The sequence below is a fragment of the Castanea sativa genome, chromosome 1 (assembly GCF_040712315.1).
Source record: "Castanea sativa cultivar Marrone di Chiusa Pesio chromosome 1, ASM4071231v1".
Lineage (NCBI taxonomy): Eukaryota > Viridiplantae > Streptophyta > Magnoliopsida > Fagales > Fagaceae > Castanea > Castanea sativa.
Window position 1 is genome coordinate 87,427,369 of NC_134013.1, and position 19,866 is coordinate 87,447,234.

General features: G+C 33.6%; 1 protein-coding gene across 1 annotated transcript; it reads left to right on the forward strand.

Annotated features, from left to right (window-relative positions):
- The first annotated feature begins 2,442 nt into the window (after positions 1-2,442).
- Positions 2,443-19,790, forward strand: LOC142621540 (potassium channel AKT2/3). Its single transcript, XM_075794820.1, has 11 exons — positions 2,443-2,913; positions 3,878-4,096; positions 14,453-14,611; positions 14,689-14,746; positions 15,389-15,706; positions 16,202-16,441; positions 17,021-17,338; positions 17,842-18,030; positions 18,377-18,452; positions 18,545-19,114; positions 19,474-19,790. Exons 1-11 carry the CDS (start codon positions 2,672-2,674, stop codon positions 19,602-19,604), a joined length of 2,520 nt encoding a protein of 839 aa, XP_075650935.1. The 5' UTR covers positions 2,443-2,671; the 3' UTR covers positions 19,605-19,790.
- Positions 19,791-19,866: the final 76 nt, after the last annotated feature.

Below are 19,866 nucleotides of genomic sequence, written 5' to 3' on the forward strand. Positions count from 1 at the left end.
TACCCGAGGATGCAAAGGAGCCCGATGATGGTTGAACAGTAAGAATAAGTATGTGGGTTAATGGGCCGAGGACAAAAACAAATAACAACGAACAAGTGGTGTCTCTCGAGAAGCCAAACTTCCTTGGGAGGCGTTGGGAAGGTTGGAACTCAGCCACTTGGAGAATACCGTACGAGAGGCAACCATACTTTTGAGGATAAGTTTCAGATAAATGAGTCAATAGTGAACTAAAAAATATCTGAGAAAAAGGTTGCCACCACCCCATTAAATGTTCTGAACCTAACCAACTGGCCGTATTTATGTAGAAATGACGCTTAAATAGTGATATTCAGCCTTACAGCTACACACAAAGTTTCTATGAAGGTTCTGATAGGACAGACATATAAGAGATCACCTGCATGATCAATAAGTGGAAGGTTAGGGTTGAAAAGAATAAGACTATATAAGGGAATGGCCACGGGAAAAATGGGGCATGTAATCTCTAGGAAAAAGGAAATGGAAGAGAGAGAGAGAGAGAATATCTTGTACTTAGAGAAAAACTTGAGTATATACAAGGAAAACTTTCATCCTTGGACTTGATTGAAGAGTGTTATTTCCTTCAAATTGATTTTTCTTACATTTCTAGCACGAATCCAATCTACTTTGGCCCACACTTGATTCATTGAGTCTTTTACTTGATAAATCCATTCTCTAAAAAAATATATTGTGTTGGGCTTGTTGGGTCATCATTCATTTACGTTGGGCCGAGGGTCTAATTCTAGTCCTTACACTATGTATAATTAAATCTCTTTAAAACAAAAAATATAATTTAAACAGTATAATTGTGATTGTTTTTAATTGTATTGTACATATACATGAAGTTACACACTAATATAAATAAAAGCAAAATATATAATGACTCTTTATTAATGCATTTTTACTCAATTATTTGTGATCTATCAAAATGGAATTTGATGTTATTTTAATCCCAAAAATTATCTATTTGTAATTTTTGTACCAAATGCTTAATAATTTTTCTTTTAATGCAAAAAATAAAAGAACTCTTTAAAAAACCATAATTTATTGCAAAACTTACTTTTGATAATATTGTGACAAAAAGTACTAATGTCATTATTACAACCATGAAAATTATGGTGACAACACATAAAACATATATTTTTTTTTTCTTAAAAACACATACTCATACTAAACATTTAATATATTTTTTCACTTTTAAAAATATGTTATTAGAAGCATAGTATCAAAAATATTTTTTTACATTATATATACTTTAAACACATATTTTTACAGTACATTCAAATCATTTTAAAAACTAATATTGAAATTCTTTTGCCAAACCGCCCAAGCTCCACTGCTAAGATCTACAGTTAAAAGCACTATTTTTTAAGAGCAACTGTGCAAAACTGCAAAACAGGCTGCCCCCACTAATACGTGTTTTGCAGTGACTTGAATTAAAACGTGAATAAAGTATTTGTTACACTGACAATAACATTTATGACAGGAGTTGGAGTCTCATGGAGGCTAACCCAACTGAAAGCCTAAAATTTGGTGCGGGTCAGAACTTCGAATCACGAGGTGTTATAAGGTGTTTTGAACGACGTATTTTTACACTCACGTAAGGGTAGGTGTTATAAGAGTAGAATTTGCCTTCTTATGAGCAAGAAGATGCATGTATTCAAAATATCTTATATTTTCTGTGGAAGCACCAAGATAGTCATAGAGCTGTTGGTGTAAATTAGCTTCTGTTTGTTTTAATTTAAAATTATCAATATATTTTTATCATTTTTTATGTAAAATTTTTAAAACTTCTTCTTATCTCATTTTTACGCAATTGAATTTTTAACAAAGTAAAAATTAGTAAAAATAAGTTCATACAAACCCTTTCTAATTCTATAAGAACCCAATAACACAACAACTAAAGAGAAAAGTATCCAGCTAATAATTGCATGGAAAGCAATTGTTTTTGGATGAACAAAAAAATGAGTGGAGGTACAACTTGAATTGGTGTATTTCACTTAAACGTAATTATAATGGCATCTTATTCACTGGACCCGGGCCCTACGGAGCAGAAAAAAGCAATTTTATCTTAAAAGAGAAATTTTCATTTCATTTTTAATGTCAAAATTAAATAAAATGAAGCTTATTACATGCTGACATGCTGTGATGCCCAAGAAAGGGATGAATCTTCACCTTGGTGGCCATATTTCTAGTGGGGACTCGTAGCTTTTCCAATTGATTGTGGCCATGCAACATACACATTAAAAAAAAAAAAGGAAAAAAAAAAGGTTTTTGGCACACCACACAATAAAGTTGGAATTATATTGAGAGAGAAAGAGATAGATAAAGAGGGCCCTTATTGTCCTTACCCATGAACAAGGCCAAAAATTTCACACCCCCACCATTTCTATTTGAGATCTTATCACAATCACAAAGCATATATTGATCAATGCATGTTTTCCCATGTGGACTATTTCCTCTACACCTCAACTTTTTTCACCTAGAGAGTACTACTTGAGACTTGAGATGACCACAACCTACTCTTCCACACACAACAATACCATCACCATCCATCACACACTACTTTCGTTTCGTTCCTTCTTGGCCTTTTTCTCTTTCACAACGATTCTTTAGAATCCATTCCTATATATATTTGTCTTCAAAAATACACCAAATGGAGATGAAGTTTGGTCCAAATGATCTTCACTTAGAGTCCTCTAACATGAAGAGGGGTAACCAGAAAGACCAACACAACGAGCTGGAAACTTCACACAACGAAGAAAATGATATTTCATCACCTCTCAATATGCGAAACTTGTCCAAGATCATCCTTCCTCCATTGGGTGCTTCTAGTTATAATCAAAATCAAATACAGTCAAAAGGGCGGATTATTTCGCCAATGGATTCAAGATACAGGTACGTAGCTCAAGAAATTTTGAATTCTTTATTACCAACATAAGAAGAAATGGTTTCTTTTTCTTCTTCGTTTTGGATGAATGAAAGAACTAAGAAAATTTCACTCTTGTTTGTTGGTTTTTGTGGGCTCATGTACATTTTTCATGTCATGACCATATAATTTACATTTATATATTAAACTCCTTTGAACAATTACATTTTATATACATACGTACGCGTGTATATATATATATATATATATATATATATATCACATGAAATAGATTTAAGCATGTGATTTTGATCAAGAGTCATGTAATTTAATGACATTATCTGATTCTTTCAATGAAATTTGCTGTAAACTTGTAATTAATTATAAAAAGAAAAAAGCATTCACTTTGTTTGTGTAGTTAGAGTTAAACATGCTTAGGTAACTTGGCTACTGAGTAATCATGTTCAACAAAACTCATCAGCTTTTGTTGGACTGAGGAATAGAGTCATAGGATTATAATAAATGGAGTGAACTAAGTTATAATCACTAATAATTATTATAGTTGATAATAAAATGGTAAGTACTTAGCAAAAGGGTCACCTTTTTGTGGGAGAGAAATACAAGTTATATCACCTTCAATCCACTTTTGGTAACGTAAATAAAATAGCTACGTATATTAGCTCAATGTTCAAGTACGAAAATGACGATTTTTTTTTATTTTTTTTTTATTATGTTTTTAAGGATTTCTTGGAAGAGCCTAATAGTCCTGCACTTTTTCAAAGTATAACTTTTATAAATCCGATTTTTTTTTTTGAAGATACATATATTTTCAAACAGCTTTAAAAAAAACTGTACTTAATGGGTACTAGAGGTTAAGGTTAATTATTATTATTTTTTAAATAAAATAATTTTTATTTAAAAAAAAAAAAAAAAGGCAAGCTAAGACCATGGATAGTGGGTTTCATAAAAGTGGTATTTACATGTTGTGTGCAGGATTTGGGAGACATTTATGGTGGTTTTGGTTGCTTACTCAGCATGGGTTTACCCATTTGAGGTTGCATTTCTCAATTTCCATCCCAAGAGAGAACTGTGGATTGCAGACAATATTGTCGATCTATTTTTTGGGGTTGATATTGTCTTGACATTTTTCGTTGCATATATTGATTCAAGAACTCAGCTTCTAGTTCGTGACTCTGGAAAGATTGCCAAGAGGTTAGTGTACAATATTAATTATTTTCCAAATCAAAATTAATTTGGCAAAAGAATTATTTATTTATAGATAACTTTAGCAGAAAATTTATTGGCCTTACATATTTTATATATTGAGAAATGTATGCTTGGTTATTAAAAGAGAAACATGGAATAATAGACTCAATTCTGGCCATCATCTGAAACCAAACAAAAAAATCTTAGCCAAAAGTTTCAAAACTTTAATAAAAATGTAGTGTACAATTAAAAAATAAAAAAAATTTTAGGACCACTTTTGAGTTTTGGAGTCTTTGACTGATTTCTCATCCATAAAGCTGTCTAGACACAATTCTTATTATAAAATAAAGTGAAATAAAGATTGATTTTGACATTTTCACTTTGTTGATTATGTGCTTGTTAAATTGATGATTGGAAATTTTGGAATAAGAATACCTTTTTTAGTTGGTAACGGGAGAAGCTAAAATTGGCTTTCTGACATGTGTGGTTATTGGGTAAATATTGGGTACTCTCGGAGTATCATAAATGTGTACTCTCTCCTCTCACATAAATGTGAGTTTTACTAATTAAATTTATAGTAGAATCCATAATTCATGTGAGAGAGAAAAGTACACATTTATGGTACTTTTGAAATATTTAATAATTTTTTCGTGTTTCATAGATTTTTGCTATAAAAAAAAAATAATTTTATTGACAAACTCATTATTATATAGAAAAGATGATGGTGACTAAATTCGCATTCACTAACCTATTAAATGCGAGCTTTGAATGTAAAATAGATATATTAATTTTATAAATTGATCCACCAAATTTAGTAGGTTATTTTATTTATTATTTTTGTTGTGTTATGCAGGGTAATAGTTTGAGGAATAATTTTATTTTTATTTTATAATTCAATAATTAATGAAGATTTGAACCCTAAATAATTTCGTAATAGAAAGTGATAGAGTTGAACTACAAGTCTATAATGCTTAACAAGAAATAAAATTATTAAGTTTATCAAAAGTTCAACACATGAGCCCTTAATAATACCATTATAAAACTGTCAAATTCACAAAACTAAGTTTATTTTGATCGTATAAGTTTACATTTGACAGGATTTTTTTTGAAGGAAAATTTGAGAGGATTTTTTTTTTTTGAATATAAACTATAAAGTGTTTGTAATGTTTTATCTTGAATATGCTTTAGCCTTCATATAAATTTTAAAAGTTGTTCTGATCCAAAAAAAAAAATTTAAAATTAAAAGTTGTTTTGACCAAGTAAGATTGTATGATCTATTGATCTGAATTGCGATTCTGCGACCATAATAACATGAGATAGTCAATGATTTTTTGTCCCTAAATACAAAGACAAACGGTTTGAGGCATTAATGGCCCCAACAGGGACGTCAGGAGGATAATATGTTCCTTTACTTGTAAAGATAATATTGATTTTTTTTTAGAAAGAAGATAATATTGAATATGATTATTAAAGAGGAGTTTTAGATGGATTCAGATCCTCCAAAGTTCCTAGGTACTCTACCAAGTAGAGTTCATTAAATCTTAATCACTCTTTAATGATTTAATGGTTTAGATTCTGCCATGTCAGCATTTTATTAATAATATTCTTAAAATAATAAAATAATATTATAAACAAAACAATTAAGATGATTGTTAATGAAATGCTGACATGGCAGAATCTAAACTATTAAATCATTAAAGAGTGGTTAGGATTTAATGAACTCTACTTGGTAGAGTATCCTAGGAACTCTAGAGGATCTGAATCCTTATTATTTACGTTATTTTACCATAATGAAATCATGCACAACATTTATTAAAGAAACAAAATTTTTAGACAAACTAGAAAGATGGTTGAAATACTACCTTCCTATGTATGGTTCTAGTTAGCTCTACTGATAAAGTTTCTTATGGTTGAATAGAAGATTTTGGATTCAATATTCGCCAAAACCAAAAACCGATTGGTGTCTTGGTCTGATGATAAAGAGCTATCATTAGGAATTTAGGAGTGAACGTCATAAATTAAAACTCTCTAATTTTTTTTTTAAAAACCACCTCCTAAGGTTTTTTTTTTTTAATGGTGATATCTAGTTCGAATCGTATCCCTCCCAATTATCAAAGAATCAAAAAAGACAAATGTTTGAAATACCTCCACTTTTTTTTGTTGAGATAATTATAATATTTTGCTAATTTTCGTAACTCAAATATTTTTCCTTCTTAAAATTTTAATTATTTTTATTCATAGGGAAGTATCAATATATGTTTGAAATCAGGGATAGACCCAGGTGGGGGGCCCTGGCTCCCATTGGGTCCAAATTTTATTTTTAGTTAGAGAAATGATATGTCCACAACATTTTTACAACAAATCCTAAGTGGCAGGATGTTACTGGTTGTTATTGTTGGGGCAAAAAAGTAATCTTAGTGTTAGGTTCAAATTTGAACCAATAACAACTAACCACCTATGATTTGTTGTAAAAATGTTGTGGACGTAGCACCTCTCAGTTAGTTATAATATTTTTCATTTCTATAGTTAGCCCCCCTCCCAAAACCTTAGGTCCTCTTTCTCCACAATAAGTTTAACTAGCCTCACCCAAATAGCAATTATCCAACCAAAAATAATAAAAATATTCACAATGATGATTGTATTTTAGCAATATATATATATATATATATATATATATATATATATATATATTACCACTAAAGAACCAAAAGATCATGTGTTATTGGAGAAGTTAAAGCTAAATTTTTTGCAACTACAGTAAACTGGTATAAATACCAATTAATCGTAGCAAACTGTTAAAAATAAAATAAAATATTTTATTAAGATTATATCTCTTCCTTCAATTAAAAAACTCAAATTATCTCGCTTCCTTTATTATTTTAATGAATTTTTATATTATTTTAAATTGAAGTTATAAAAAAATAGAACATTCGATATTGACTGTATTGTAAAATGAGGTGGTAAAATAGATAAAGTAACTTTTTGAGGTATTGAAAGTTAAAATTTTTAGCACCACCAATATGATGCTCTAACTTCAATAAATAAAAAATAAAAAATCCTAGCCAGCCTAGTATTAAAAAAAATAAATTATTTTGTTTTTGTTTGTCTTTGCTGGTAAATAATTGCATCTTTTTTTTTTTAGAAAATAATAATTGTATCTTAATATATTTGGAAACAACGATTTTGAGTATTTATAATTTTTTAATACTATATGGATGTCGATTTGAAGTTTTTTTTTTTTCTCTTTATACTCTGCCCCTCACTAGCTTAAAATCCTAGGTTGGTACTTGTTTGAAACTATATATATTTGTACGGGAGGAAACCTGTACAACCCCAACCCCCAAAATTGCCTAAACAGCAAACCCTTGATGGTACCAGTCAGGCAAAGAACCCTAACAAAATTGTACCAGTCACCCCTAGCCAATTAGTACCATTCTCCCCTAGTCAGGCAAAGAACCCTGACAAAATTGTACCAGTCACCCCCAGCCAATTGGTACCATTCTCCCCTAGTCAAGTAAAGAACCCTGGCCAGTCGGTCCCTACCTCTCCTTCAACCATTGCTAATCGATATTTGGTTTCCACAATCCTAAAACCAAATTATTAGAGGCCGCCTTATGGCCAACCCAGTTACAGTTCAGCCTTAGCCACCCCAGCACCAAAGCCTATCACCCCATATACTGTAGAAGATCCTTTTGACCCCATACAATCCCAAAAGCCTTCTTTCTATCCAACCAAAAAAGGATGCCAAATCGGACTTACGGTTAAATCAGTAAAAGGGGACACCACAGGCACCTATCAGAGTCACATGCATAACTGCCATCGAGTGGTCTTACGACGCATGCTGGCAAGTAGAAAGCTTCCCTTTACCCCGTATGTGGAATGAGAGTTCTTGCCATGTGTTTAAACGGCTCTGATACCAAAAGGGGCCCCGATCGTCACTGCCAAATTAGACTTACGATCAGATCGGTAAAAGGGGACACCACAAGCACCTATCAGAGTCACATGCGTAACTGCCATTGAGTGGTCTTACGGCGCATGCTGGCAAGCAGAGAGCTTCCCTTTACCCCGTATGGGGAATGAGAGTTCTTGCCACGTGTTTAAACGACTCTGATACCAAAAGGGGCCCCGATCGTCACTGCCAAATCAGTCTTATGGTTAGATCGGTAAAAGGGGACACCACAGGCACCTCTTAGAGTCACATGCATAACTGCCATCGAGTGGTCTTATGGCGCATGCCGGCAAGCAGAGAGCTTCCCTTTACCCCGTATGGGAAATGAGAGTTCTTGCCATGTGTTTAAACGGTTCTGATACCAAAAAGGGCCCCGATCGTCACTGCCAAATCGGACTTACGGTCAGATCGGTAAAAGGGGACACCACAGTCACCTATCAAAGTCACATGTGTAACTGCCATCGAGTGGTCTTACAGCGCATGCCGGCAAGCAGAAAGCTTCCCTTTACCCCGTATGGGGAATGAGAGTTCTTGCCACGTGTTTAAACAACTCTGATACCAAAAGGGGCCCCGATCGTCACTGCCAAATCAGTCTTACGGTTAGATCGGTAAAAGGGGACACCATAGGCACCTATCAGAGTCATATGCGTAACTGCCATCGAGTGGTCTTACGGCGCATGCTGGCAAGCAGAGAGCTTCCCTTTACCCCGTATGGGGAATGAGAGTTCTTGCCACATGTTTAAACGGCTCTGATACCAAAAGGGGCCCTGATCGTCACTGCTAAATCGGACTTACGGTCAGATCAGTAAAAAGGGACACCACAGGCACCTATCAAAGTCACATGTGTAACTGCCATCGAGTGGTCTTACAGCGCATGCTAGCAAGCGGAGAGCTTCCCTTTGCCCCATATGGGGAATGAGAGTTCTTGCCACTTGTTTAAACAGCTCTGATACCAAAAAGGAAAGCACATGTAACAGGCTATTGGGGCTCTGTTACAACAAGGGAGGTGGGATAGTAAGTTACAGGTAAAAGAAAAGGCCGACTGGGGCCATATAATTACAAGGATAAAGGCCGACTAAGGCCATCTAGTTTCAAATGTAAGAACCGACCGGGGTACTATAAGTGTAAACTGGGGTTGCCATCTGATTACAAGACTACGGGTTGTAATGAGAAAAGAAGATGTTTTTGCTAAAACATTGCTTGTCTCAGAATGCGTCTTGAGCTGCCTTATATAGTTGGAGGGAGTCTTGGATTCTTTTGAAGATTGCTGAAATTCTGGAAGGTGAAATACTTTTACTTAGAGGTGAAAACCTTTTCCACCGAAAGCAAATAATGCTTCTAGAATAAAATGCTGAGTACTGTTCATGAATAGTAACTATTACTGTTCATGAATAGTGATTTGTCGTTTGTCTTTATACGGCTACTTTTGTTTCGGAACTGTTCATCAATGATGTAGATGAATAGTGACTTGTCCGGAATATTAACTGTTCACCAACAGTGACTGGTGCTATCCAGTCACTGTTGCATGGCTGGAAAACGGATTGAAAATCTCATTCATGATATTTTGGAATTCAGATGGTGCATTTTTTAGACCAAAGGAGATCACGTTTCATTCGTAATGTCCAAAGAGTGTGGTAAAGGCTGTCTTATACCTATTAGACTCTCTGATTTGTATCTACCAAAAACCACTCTTCATGTCAAACTTACTGAAAACCACTGCTCTATTAAGCCTATTGACTAAGTCTTTCTTGTTGGGAATTGGGTACCTTACCCATTCTAGGACTTTGTTAAGGGGCTTGTAGTTGATGATTAGTCTAGGAACACCTCTTTCTATTTCAGCATTCTTTTTGACATAAAATGTTGGACAAGACCATGGTGATCCAGACTTCCTGATGATTCCTTTCTTAAGGGGATCCTTGGAACAACATTAGAAGCACCTAAGAGCATTTCTCCATACCTTCAAGCTTAATGGCCTTGTTGTTTCAACCCCATAGATCAAAGTTTTCCAAACTAAAGTTCGATTCTTAGGTTTTGATATTCATCATAGGGTCATCAAACCCATAGATAGAGCTATTTAGTTTGCGGATAAGTTTCCTGATCAAATCCTATAAAACCAAGCTTCAAAGATTTCTAGGATCTCTCAAGTACATTTTCTATTTCTATCAAAACCTCAGGCAGCAATGCAAACTTCTCTTTGATAGACTTCGCACAAATCCACCTCCTTGGACTCCAGATCATATAGCAGTCGTCCAAGAAATAAAAAAATATGTTAAAACACTTCCTTGCTTAGTAATTCCCTCCGTCAATTCCTTCAAGATTGTTCAGACAGATGCCTCTAACATAGGTTATGGTGGCATTCTCCTCCAGCATGTCTGTCCTAATTCCCTAGAACAAATAGTCTGTTTCCATTTAGGAATTTGGACTCCCACTTAGCTTAACTATAGTACTATTAAGAAAGAAATATTATCTATAGTACTATGCATTTCAAAATTTCAAAGTGATCTTTTGAACCAAAAGTTTTTAATAAGGATTGATTGTAAATCTGCAAAACATGTTTTAGAAAAAGATGTTCAAAACATTGCATCAAAACATATTTTTGCAAAATGGCAAGCCATCCTTTCAGTTTTTGACTTTGATTTAGAATTCATTAAAGGAAGCCAAAATAGCATTCCTAATTTCCTAACCCGAAAATTTTTGCAGAATCACAACCAGGATGTCCGGGAGGAAACCCGTACAACCCCAACCCCCAAAATTGCCTAAAAAGCAAACCCTTGATGGTACAGGTCAGGCAAAGAACCCTGAAAAAATTGTACTAGTCACCCCTAACCAATTGGTACCATTCTCCCCTAGTCAGGCAAAGAACCCTGGCCAGTCGGTCCCTACCTCTCCTTCAACCATTGCCAATCGATATTTGGTTTCCACAATCCCAAAACCAAATTATCAAAGGCTGCCTTATGGCCAACCCAGTTATAGTTCAGCCCTAGCCACCCCAGCACCAAAGCCTATCACCCCATATACTGTAGAAGATCCTTTTGGCCCCATACAGTCCCAAAAGCCTTCTTTCTATCCAACCAAAAAAGGAAGATCTTCTTATGTTAAGAAATCTTTCATCCAGCATATCTCTTACATTGAACCTCATCTAGTTCATATAAAAGATCCCTTAGCCTTAGCCATGGAAGTCTTGCCACAGGAATGGCATTTCCTACCAAAACACCTTGAGAAAAATATCAAGTTCTATAAGAGCATTCTCATCCAGGAAAAGTCTGCTCAAATAGAAAATTTATGAACAAAGGGGACCCCTCAGTAGTCCTCTACCACAAGTTCATCATCACAGGTTTTGTCAGTAGCAAAAACCGGGGACGACACCCCTCCTTGCTCAAGACGCTCACAAATCTCAAGTCTCTCATAGGTTCAGAACTCTAGTACAGTTACTATGACTACATGGACGCCTTTGAGAAAGTTCTCTTTTATCAAAATAAGGACTTTGATCATTATTGGTTCTTGATGTTTGACAAGAAGTTCTCCAATCCAATACCCTCCTAGTTCCACAAATAGTGGGAAATGTTTGGATCAATCCCCCAGATCTTCCCAGAACCATTACAAGATGCCCCCAGGTATCTTGACTCCAGGACCCAAACTTCACGTCATGGTGCCTAGTTTCCAGCAATTCTGCACATGACAGTCATGTACAGGATCCACTAGATCAGCATGTGGAATTATGCAATTAATGCCAATCTTTTGGACAGAGAATTTTCAGTAAAATGGTGGGATAGTCTTAAGATTGATCAGGTCATCAATCAACTCTACAAAGACTTCCCTCTTCCAGTCCAGAGACCCATTGCTCACAGAACAAGATCTCAGTCTAGTCTAGACTTCGTCCAGGTCGCCGGAAAATCTAGTAAGGAATTAAAAGATCTTGCCCAACAGCTGCTTCTCTGATCAAAGCAAATGGAGTCAGAAGAAAAGGTTTCTCCTGCCTTTTCAGAAGCCTTAGTCAATCGATATCCTTTTAACCCATTATAGGACTCCCAATATCCCTATGAGGGTTACAATTTGGATAGCGATTAATTTTGGATAGCACCAGTCATTGTTGGTGAACAGTTAATATTCCAGACATGTCACTATTCATCTACAGCACCAGTTACTGATTGATGAACAGTTCCGGAACAAAAGTAGCCGCATAAAGACAAACGACAAATCACTATTCATGAACAGTAATAATTACTATTCATGAACAGTACTCAGCATTATATTCTAGAAGCACTATTTGCTTTCGGTGGAAAAGGTTTTCACCCCCAAGTAAAAGTATTTCACCTTCCGGAATTTCAGCAATCTTCAAAAGAATCCAAAACTCCCTCCAGCTATATAAGGTAGCTCAAGATGCATTCTGAAGCAAGCAATGTTTTAGCAAAAACATCTTCCCTTCTCATTACAACCTTAGTCTTGTAATCAGATGGCAACCCCAGTTTACACTTGTAGTACCCCGGTCGGTTCTTACATTTGTAACCAAATGGCCTCAGTCGGCCTTTATCCTTGTAATTATATGGCCCCAGTCGGCCTTTTCTTTTACCTGTAACTTACTATCCCACCTCCCTTGTTGTAACAGAGCCCCAATAGCCTATTACTTGTGCTTCCCCTTTTATATATATATAATTTAATTCTACTATTAAAAAAAAAAAAGTGGATTTGATTCTACGAATCTACTTCCCTTTAGCTTAAGATATAGCGACAACCACTATTATTTTATATGTAAGTGGCATACTATCTTAATTTTGACACGGAAATTACACGTTAAATTGTATTGTTGGGAAAACTTTCATAATATTCGATTTTTATTTTTATTTATCTTTTGTTTTTTCTGTACAATAATCAAGAACTTGAACATAATTTTTACGAAAGAGTAATGGTCATTGCATTGGACCATTGGACCACTTTTCTAAAGTACTTTTCTCATTATAAATCCTAACCCAGATCATGACCCACATGAAAAGTAAGTACAATCATTGCAAACATGGTACAATTAATTGAAAATATAAGGTGGATACAAAATTACAATTCTTTTCGAAAAATCGCAATGGCAATCATGGCGTTGAGCCCTCACCCAACTTGTACATTGTGTATAAAGGAATGGAGGGTGGTGTATCCGAAGGCACCACAATGGCAAGGGCAACTATTGTAAGATTAAGTGAAATTGCAAGGTTGGACTATAATTAATTCAACTAATAAAGTTCATAAGTTGAAATAATTCCATCGTACGGTATTTTTTTAAGTAAGTAATTTATTGTTGCCTAAGATGGGTTTGGATTCAAAATTTGTCTACACTAACAACTAATATATATAGACTTTGTGTTAAAGAGTAATCATAGAACTGATGATTTATGTTAATTCTATCATAACTACAAAGAATATAATGATCCTTTAAAGTAGTTTAAAATGATATATTTTTTAAAATTTTTATTTTTTAGATATTTATATATATATTAAATAGTTAATTAATTACTTAATTGTCAAGAGGTTGTATTAGATATAAATTTTTAATGGGCAATTAGCATGCAAAACAAAAGATAACATGAGAGTAGAGTAGACACTAGTCCAGGGCATTTCGTGTGTGCTTATAGAAAAAAAAAAAATTTAATAGTGTGAAGTGACTTAGATATGTAAACTTAGTATTAGTAAGGGACTAATCATCGGGTTGATTTAACTAGAATTTGACAGCCCAATCCAATTAAGGAATTAATATTGGGTTAGCTTGTAGCTAGACAAAAAAACCATTAGTTATAGTACAAAAAACCAAATCTAAACTAACCATTTGTGGGTGTGTTTTTTTAATCTTCGATAATCCAACATATATTTTTCCCCATTTTGTTCTCTCTCTCTCTCTCTAAACACAAGGATCGCTAATTATTGTCTTCACCATGTGGTTGAGGTTAGCCATGGGGTAGCCGATCATGACTATTGAGTGATTGATTTAGGCTGTGAGGTGACCAATCTTCAATGTGATGGGACCAATGTTGGCCAATTGAGTTTTATAAATGATGTGTCTATTTTTAAATTTAATAGAAAAAACTCTAATTTAAACATAGATTTCTTGTAGTGATGTGACATTAATCAGATTAATTATCAAATCAGTTTATTCACCTTTCATTCACCAGCAGTATATATATCATAATATTAATGGAGACAACCTATGTTCCCAAAGTATTGGAGGTTCAAATTCATCTCCCAAAGGAAGGATTGAAAAAATTTAGGTCTTGAGTCTAATAAACCATTTGCTCACCAACAATCCAATGGTTAAAATCAGTGGAACCCCAATAATTAAATTGTGTTGAAGATGTCTCTCAAAAAAAAAAAATTTGTGTTGAAGATGATGATCACTAGGACTAACTGATTGACACCCTTGATATATATCCTAGGTATCTATCAACATGGTTCTTGATGGATTTAGCATCAACATTCCCATTTGAGTTAGTGGGATACCTAATCACAGGCAACAGAGAAATGAGTCTCTCTTATTCACTCTTGGGCATGCTAAGATTTTGGAGACTCCGACGGGTTAAGCAACTCTTCACCAGGTTAGTGTTGTCCTAAAAATCACAATTAGACATGCATATTCTAAAATTAACTTGCTTTGGCTCTTTAATCTTGATAGGCTTGAGAAGGACATCAGGTTCAGTTATTTCTGGGTCCGATGTGCTAGGCTACTATCAGTAAGTTACATATATGATACATTTTCAAGCCTGAATCATTATTCTAAACCTACAAGATTTGCCTACTATAACAAGTTAAGGATTTCTTTTCCCTCATTGTCCACACATTACATCATTTAGGTGATAAAAAAATGTTAAACTGTGTATATAATTATATATGGAACATATTCTATTGGATATCCTAAATATTGTTGTTAGACATATATTAGTATGTTTCTCAAAATCGAAGAAGATATTAGCATTAATGATCAAGTGACCCATGCCAATTGTTAGTCCATGTACTTGTAGGACAAGTAAATTGATCTTGGGTAAATCTATGGTTAAGCTAGGATTAGTCTAGTATTCTTTAGTATATTAACCCTTTATTGGGTTCATTGTTATAATGGTTAATAGATAACACGTAACCATGGAGAGCTTTTCACTGTAAATATAGGTTATCAGATTGAACTGTATAAACCTTTGTATTCCTTTTTCTCTGTACAATTTTTGCTACAATATTTTTCCATGAATGCTAATAACCTAATAAGAACAACAGAAACAACAAAAATTAATGACATTAGGTAGTTAAGCATAAGAACATTTGGTGGCTTTTTTTTTAAATATTTTTATTCCTGGTGTAGTAAGCATAATTGTTGGCTTCAGGTGACACTATTTACGATGCACTGTGCTGGGTGTTTCTACTACAAGCTAGCTGACATGTACCCTCACAAAGGAAAGACATGGATTGGAGTTCTGAACCCAAATTTTAAAGAAACAAGCCTTTGGATACGATACATTTCAGCCATGTATTGGTCCATCACCACCATGACCACAGTTGGCTATGGAGACCTCCATGCACAAAACACTCTGGAAATGGTCTTTATTATTTTCTACATGCTTTTCAACCTTGGCCTAACAGCTTACATAATTGGTAACATGACAAATTTAGTGGTTGAAGGAACTAGTCGTACTATGAAATTTGTAAGTACTATTTCACACCTCCTATGCTTTCATTCTTTAAATTTATTTTTCCTATTTTATCGTGTCGGAATAAGTTCATCTCCATTTCATTAAAAATGCGAGAAAAGTCCATTTCATATTTAAAATTTTATTTCTTAAATCTAATAGTATACAAAGAAACATATTATTTAAAATTTTAATCACTTAGCACTAGATATACTTTTAGATTTTTAATACTTAATTTGTATCACGAATCTGATATATTTCAAATAGAGTTTCCTTATATCTTAAAGTCATACTTTTCAAATGAATAAAATCTTTTCCTCATAAAAAAAAAATCCAAAAAATAGAAAAAAGAAAAAAACACATGACATATCATAATTTGTAAGGTATAAAGTAAAATACTTATAGTGAGACAGAGGATTTTTGTTCCTTTTCAAATTCACTATACATTTTACATAATTTATTGGCTTGTGTTTCTCTGTGGTGGTGGTGAATTTGACTGGCTTATTGCAGAGAAATAGCATTGAAGCAGCATCAAATTTTGGATGCCGAAATCATTTGCCTACAAGGTTAAAAGTACAAATACTGGCTTATATGTGCTTGAGGTTTAAGGCTGAGAACCTAAACCAGCAACACCTACTTGAACAGCTACCAAAGTCTATCTGCAACAACATTTACCAGCATTTGTTTTTGCCTACCGTGGAGAAGGTCTATCTCTTTAAGGGCATCTCCAAGGAAAATTTGTTGATCATGGTACGAAAATATAGTTTGATGCTGTTAAATTTTATTTTTTAAGCACAAGTCTAAACTAATTAAACTTAGTTAAAATATCTTCCATCTAAAGAAATTTTTTGCATGTATATTGTAGACCTTTCTATGTGTGAGAAGTGCCCAAATGTGCTGTTAAAACCATGATATTTGCAAGCTTGTACTTAGGATCAAAATAGGGTTAGACTAACTTCTTTATAAATATTCTCTAATATGTTATATTGTATAGTGAAATCCATTTAACTTTCTCTCCTCACACACTATGTCTATGTTTGACCTATATATTTGTTTTACTTCTTAACAAGATCTCAAATTTAGTAATAGTAGTACTATAATAAATAAATAAAAATTTATTTATTATGTTGTTGAATTGACACTAATCACATTCATTGTCACGTCCTCAATTTATAAACTTTTTTTTTTGCTGTAAATAATAGTTTTAGTATTTTCCAAACAAACATATAAGCCAATCCTAATAAAATCTCAAAGTACACGAGATTTTGGTTGATTTTTCTTGCCAATCTTGCTCTGTTAACTAACATGTGGTATGATGAAATTGAATAGGTTGCCAAAATGAAAGCTGAGTACATACCACCTAGAGAGGATGTTATAATGCAAAATGAAGCACCAGATGATGTTTACATAATTGTATCAGGTGAAGTTGAAATTATCAATTGTGAGATTGACAAAGAAGAAGTGGTTGGGACTTTGCATTCTGGAGACATGTTTGGAGAAGTTGGTGCACTTTATTGTAGACCTCAAAGCCATACATATAGAACCAAGACACTTTCACAACTCTTGAGTCTCAAAACCTCTGCTCTATTAGATGCAACCCATACTAAACTAGAAGACTATGGCAGAATGTTTAAGAACGTCCTTCAGGTCAGTAACTAGATAGAACATGTGTTAAAGCTCTTTCAACATTTCAATTTTTTTTGTCTTGCCCTATAGAAGTTCTTATCCATAAAACTCAATTTATCTAAATGGCTATTAATTTCTTATCAAGCTTAAACAAAATTTATTATGCCTCTTCCATTAGCTTCACCTATATTTTCAATTGTAGATATCAACTTTTTCCTAGAAATATCAATTTGGAGATATCATAATTATCCACCATTTTATTAAAAGGGAAATTTAAAAACTCTTGGAAATAAAGTCCTCCAGTTTAGGAACACATTTACTTGCAAGCACTAATAGACACTTTTCAGGTTACTAAAGTGCTTTGAAATGTTTTGGTAAACAAAACTTCTATAAATGGAGGGTTTATTACCTTTATTATCTAGAGTTCTTTTCTTGGAAGAGCATTTATTACATCCTGCTTTTGATAAGTATGCTTGTGTTCACTTTGATTAAGGACTCAGGGTTTATTATATGGTGTAATGCAGCATAAAAAAAAACTAAAGGATCTAAATATTGGAGATTTGAATGTGGACAATGGGGAAGAAGAGGGTGACCCAAACATGGCTTCCAACTTGTTGACAGTTGCTGGTACTGGCAATGCTGCTTTTCTTGATGAGCTTCTCAGGGCAAGGTTTGATCCTGATATTGGAGATTCTGAAGGAAGAACCCCATTGGTATGTTTATATATATATAAATTTTTTTATATATTCATCTTTCTATACATTCAAAAATATATATGACTATATAATCTAATTGAAAATAATTTAACAATCAAGGTAATAAATTAAGGTAAATTGAGATATTTAAAATTCAAGTAATTCAAAATCCATAAAATTAGGAAACATATTATATACTTGAACTCTAAACAAGTGTAAAGTGCATGGAAAGAGGCTAATATTTAATTAGATTACCTATATAACATATGTGAGAAATTAATTTTTTTAAAATAAAATAAATGAATATGCAAGATAAGATTGATCAGATGATCGATGTTGATTGTTATTATTAAAATTCTTGTAGCACATAGCAGCATCAAAAGGGCATGAAGAGTGTGTTTTTGTACTCCTTAAGCATGCATGCAACGTACACGTACGAGGTAAAATCCAATGCTTTTTAACATGCTTACATTTTCTTTTTGTAGTCAAATTCTTGCTTACCTTAAGCTTATCTCTGGTTAAATTCTTGCAGACATTAATGGCAACACTGCATTATGGGATGCTATAGCATCGAAACACAGTTCCATATTCCGAATCCTCTACCAATATGCTGTTGTTTCTGATCCACACACTGCTGGTGATCTTTTATGCACTGCTGCAAAAAGAGATAATATAACAGTGATGGAGGAACTATTGAAACAAGGAATAAGTGTGGACTCAAAGGATCTCCATGGGTACACTGCAATTCAGATTGCCATGGCCAAAAACAATGTGGACATGGTAAATCTACTTATGATGAATGGTGCAGATGTTATTGATATCAATTCATATGAGTTTCCTTCGACGACTCTAAAAGAAATGCTGCAAAAGAGAGAGATTGGGCACAGGATTGTAGTACATGATACCATGCCAAATGAAGTGCTTTTAGGGAGGCATGAAGGAGAGCAAAATTGCAAATGGAAAAAACCCAGTGGACCAATTTGTACTCCAAGGGTGAGAATTTATAGAGGCAATCCAGTTGTGAGGAGAGAAACTTGTCGCATGGAATCTGGGAGGTTAATTAAGTTGCCAGATTCACTAGAGCAGCTCAAGACCATTGCAGGTACATATATATTCTCATGAGTACTAATGCTAAGCATTTTTTTCTTTCAAAAATTTGAAAATTTTAATTAGACCTAATAGCATGATTTTTTGAATTTATCAAAATTAGGACATTTTCGTAAAATAAAAATCATGTCTCATTTTGAGCGTTCCACTTTATGCTTCACAAACTCATTAGAATCTTGACATATTACGTTTTTTTAATGGTAGAATATATATTTAGAATTGTTGTCTATAATTGTTACATAACTAATTGCATTATTTTTTAATGAAGATCATATAAGGCTCCGATTGACCCCATTTTTTTGGGTTGAATGGTTCGAATTTGACCTTATTAGTGTATTCAATCAACTTTTATAGGTCAAAAGTTTGGGTTTGATGCAAGAAATGCTTTGGTAATGGATGAAGAGGGAGCAGAAATCGATTCTATTGAAGTGATTAGAGATAATGATAAACTTTTCATAGTTGAAGATTCAAATTCCCCAATGTAATCAGAATTTTTAAGCACTAATAATGTAGATTAGTTAACAAATGCTTGTCAAGAATATTCCATCATTCACTTCCAGAAAGCAAGCTCTTTCTTGAAGGAACGTGTATATTTTGGTGGAATCACATAGTCAATGGAAATATCTTTTGCTTTCCTTTTTATTATTATTATTTTTTCCCTTTGGTAAAAATCAAAAGTGTGCGTGAATGTTTTCTTTATCATTCTTCATCATTTTCTTTATTTATATTTTTTTCTATGTTTATATT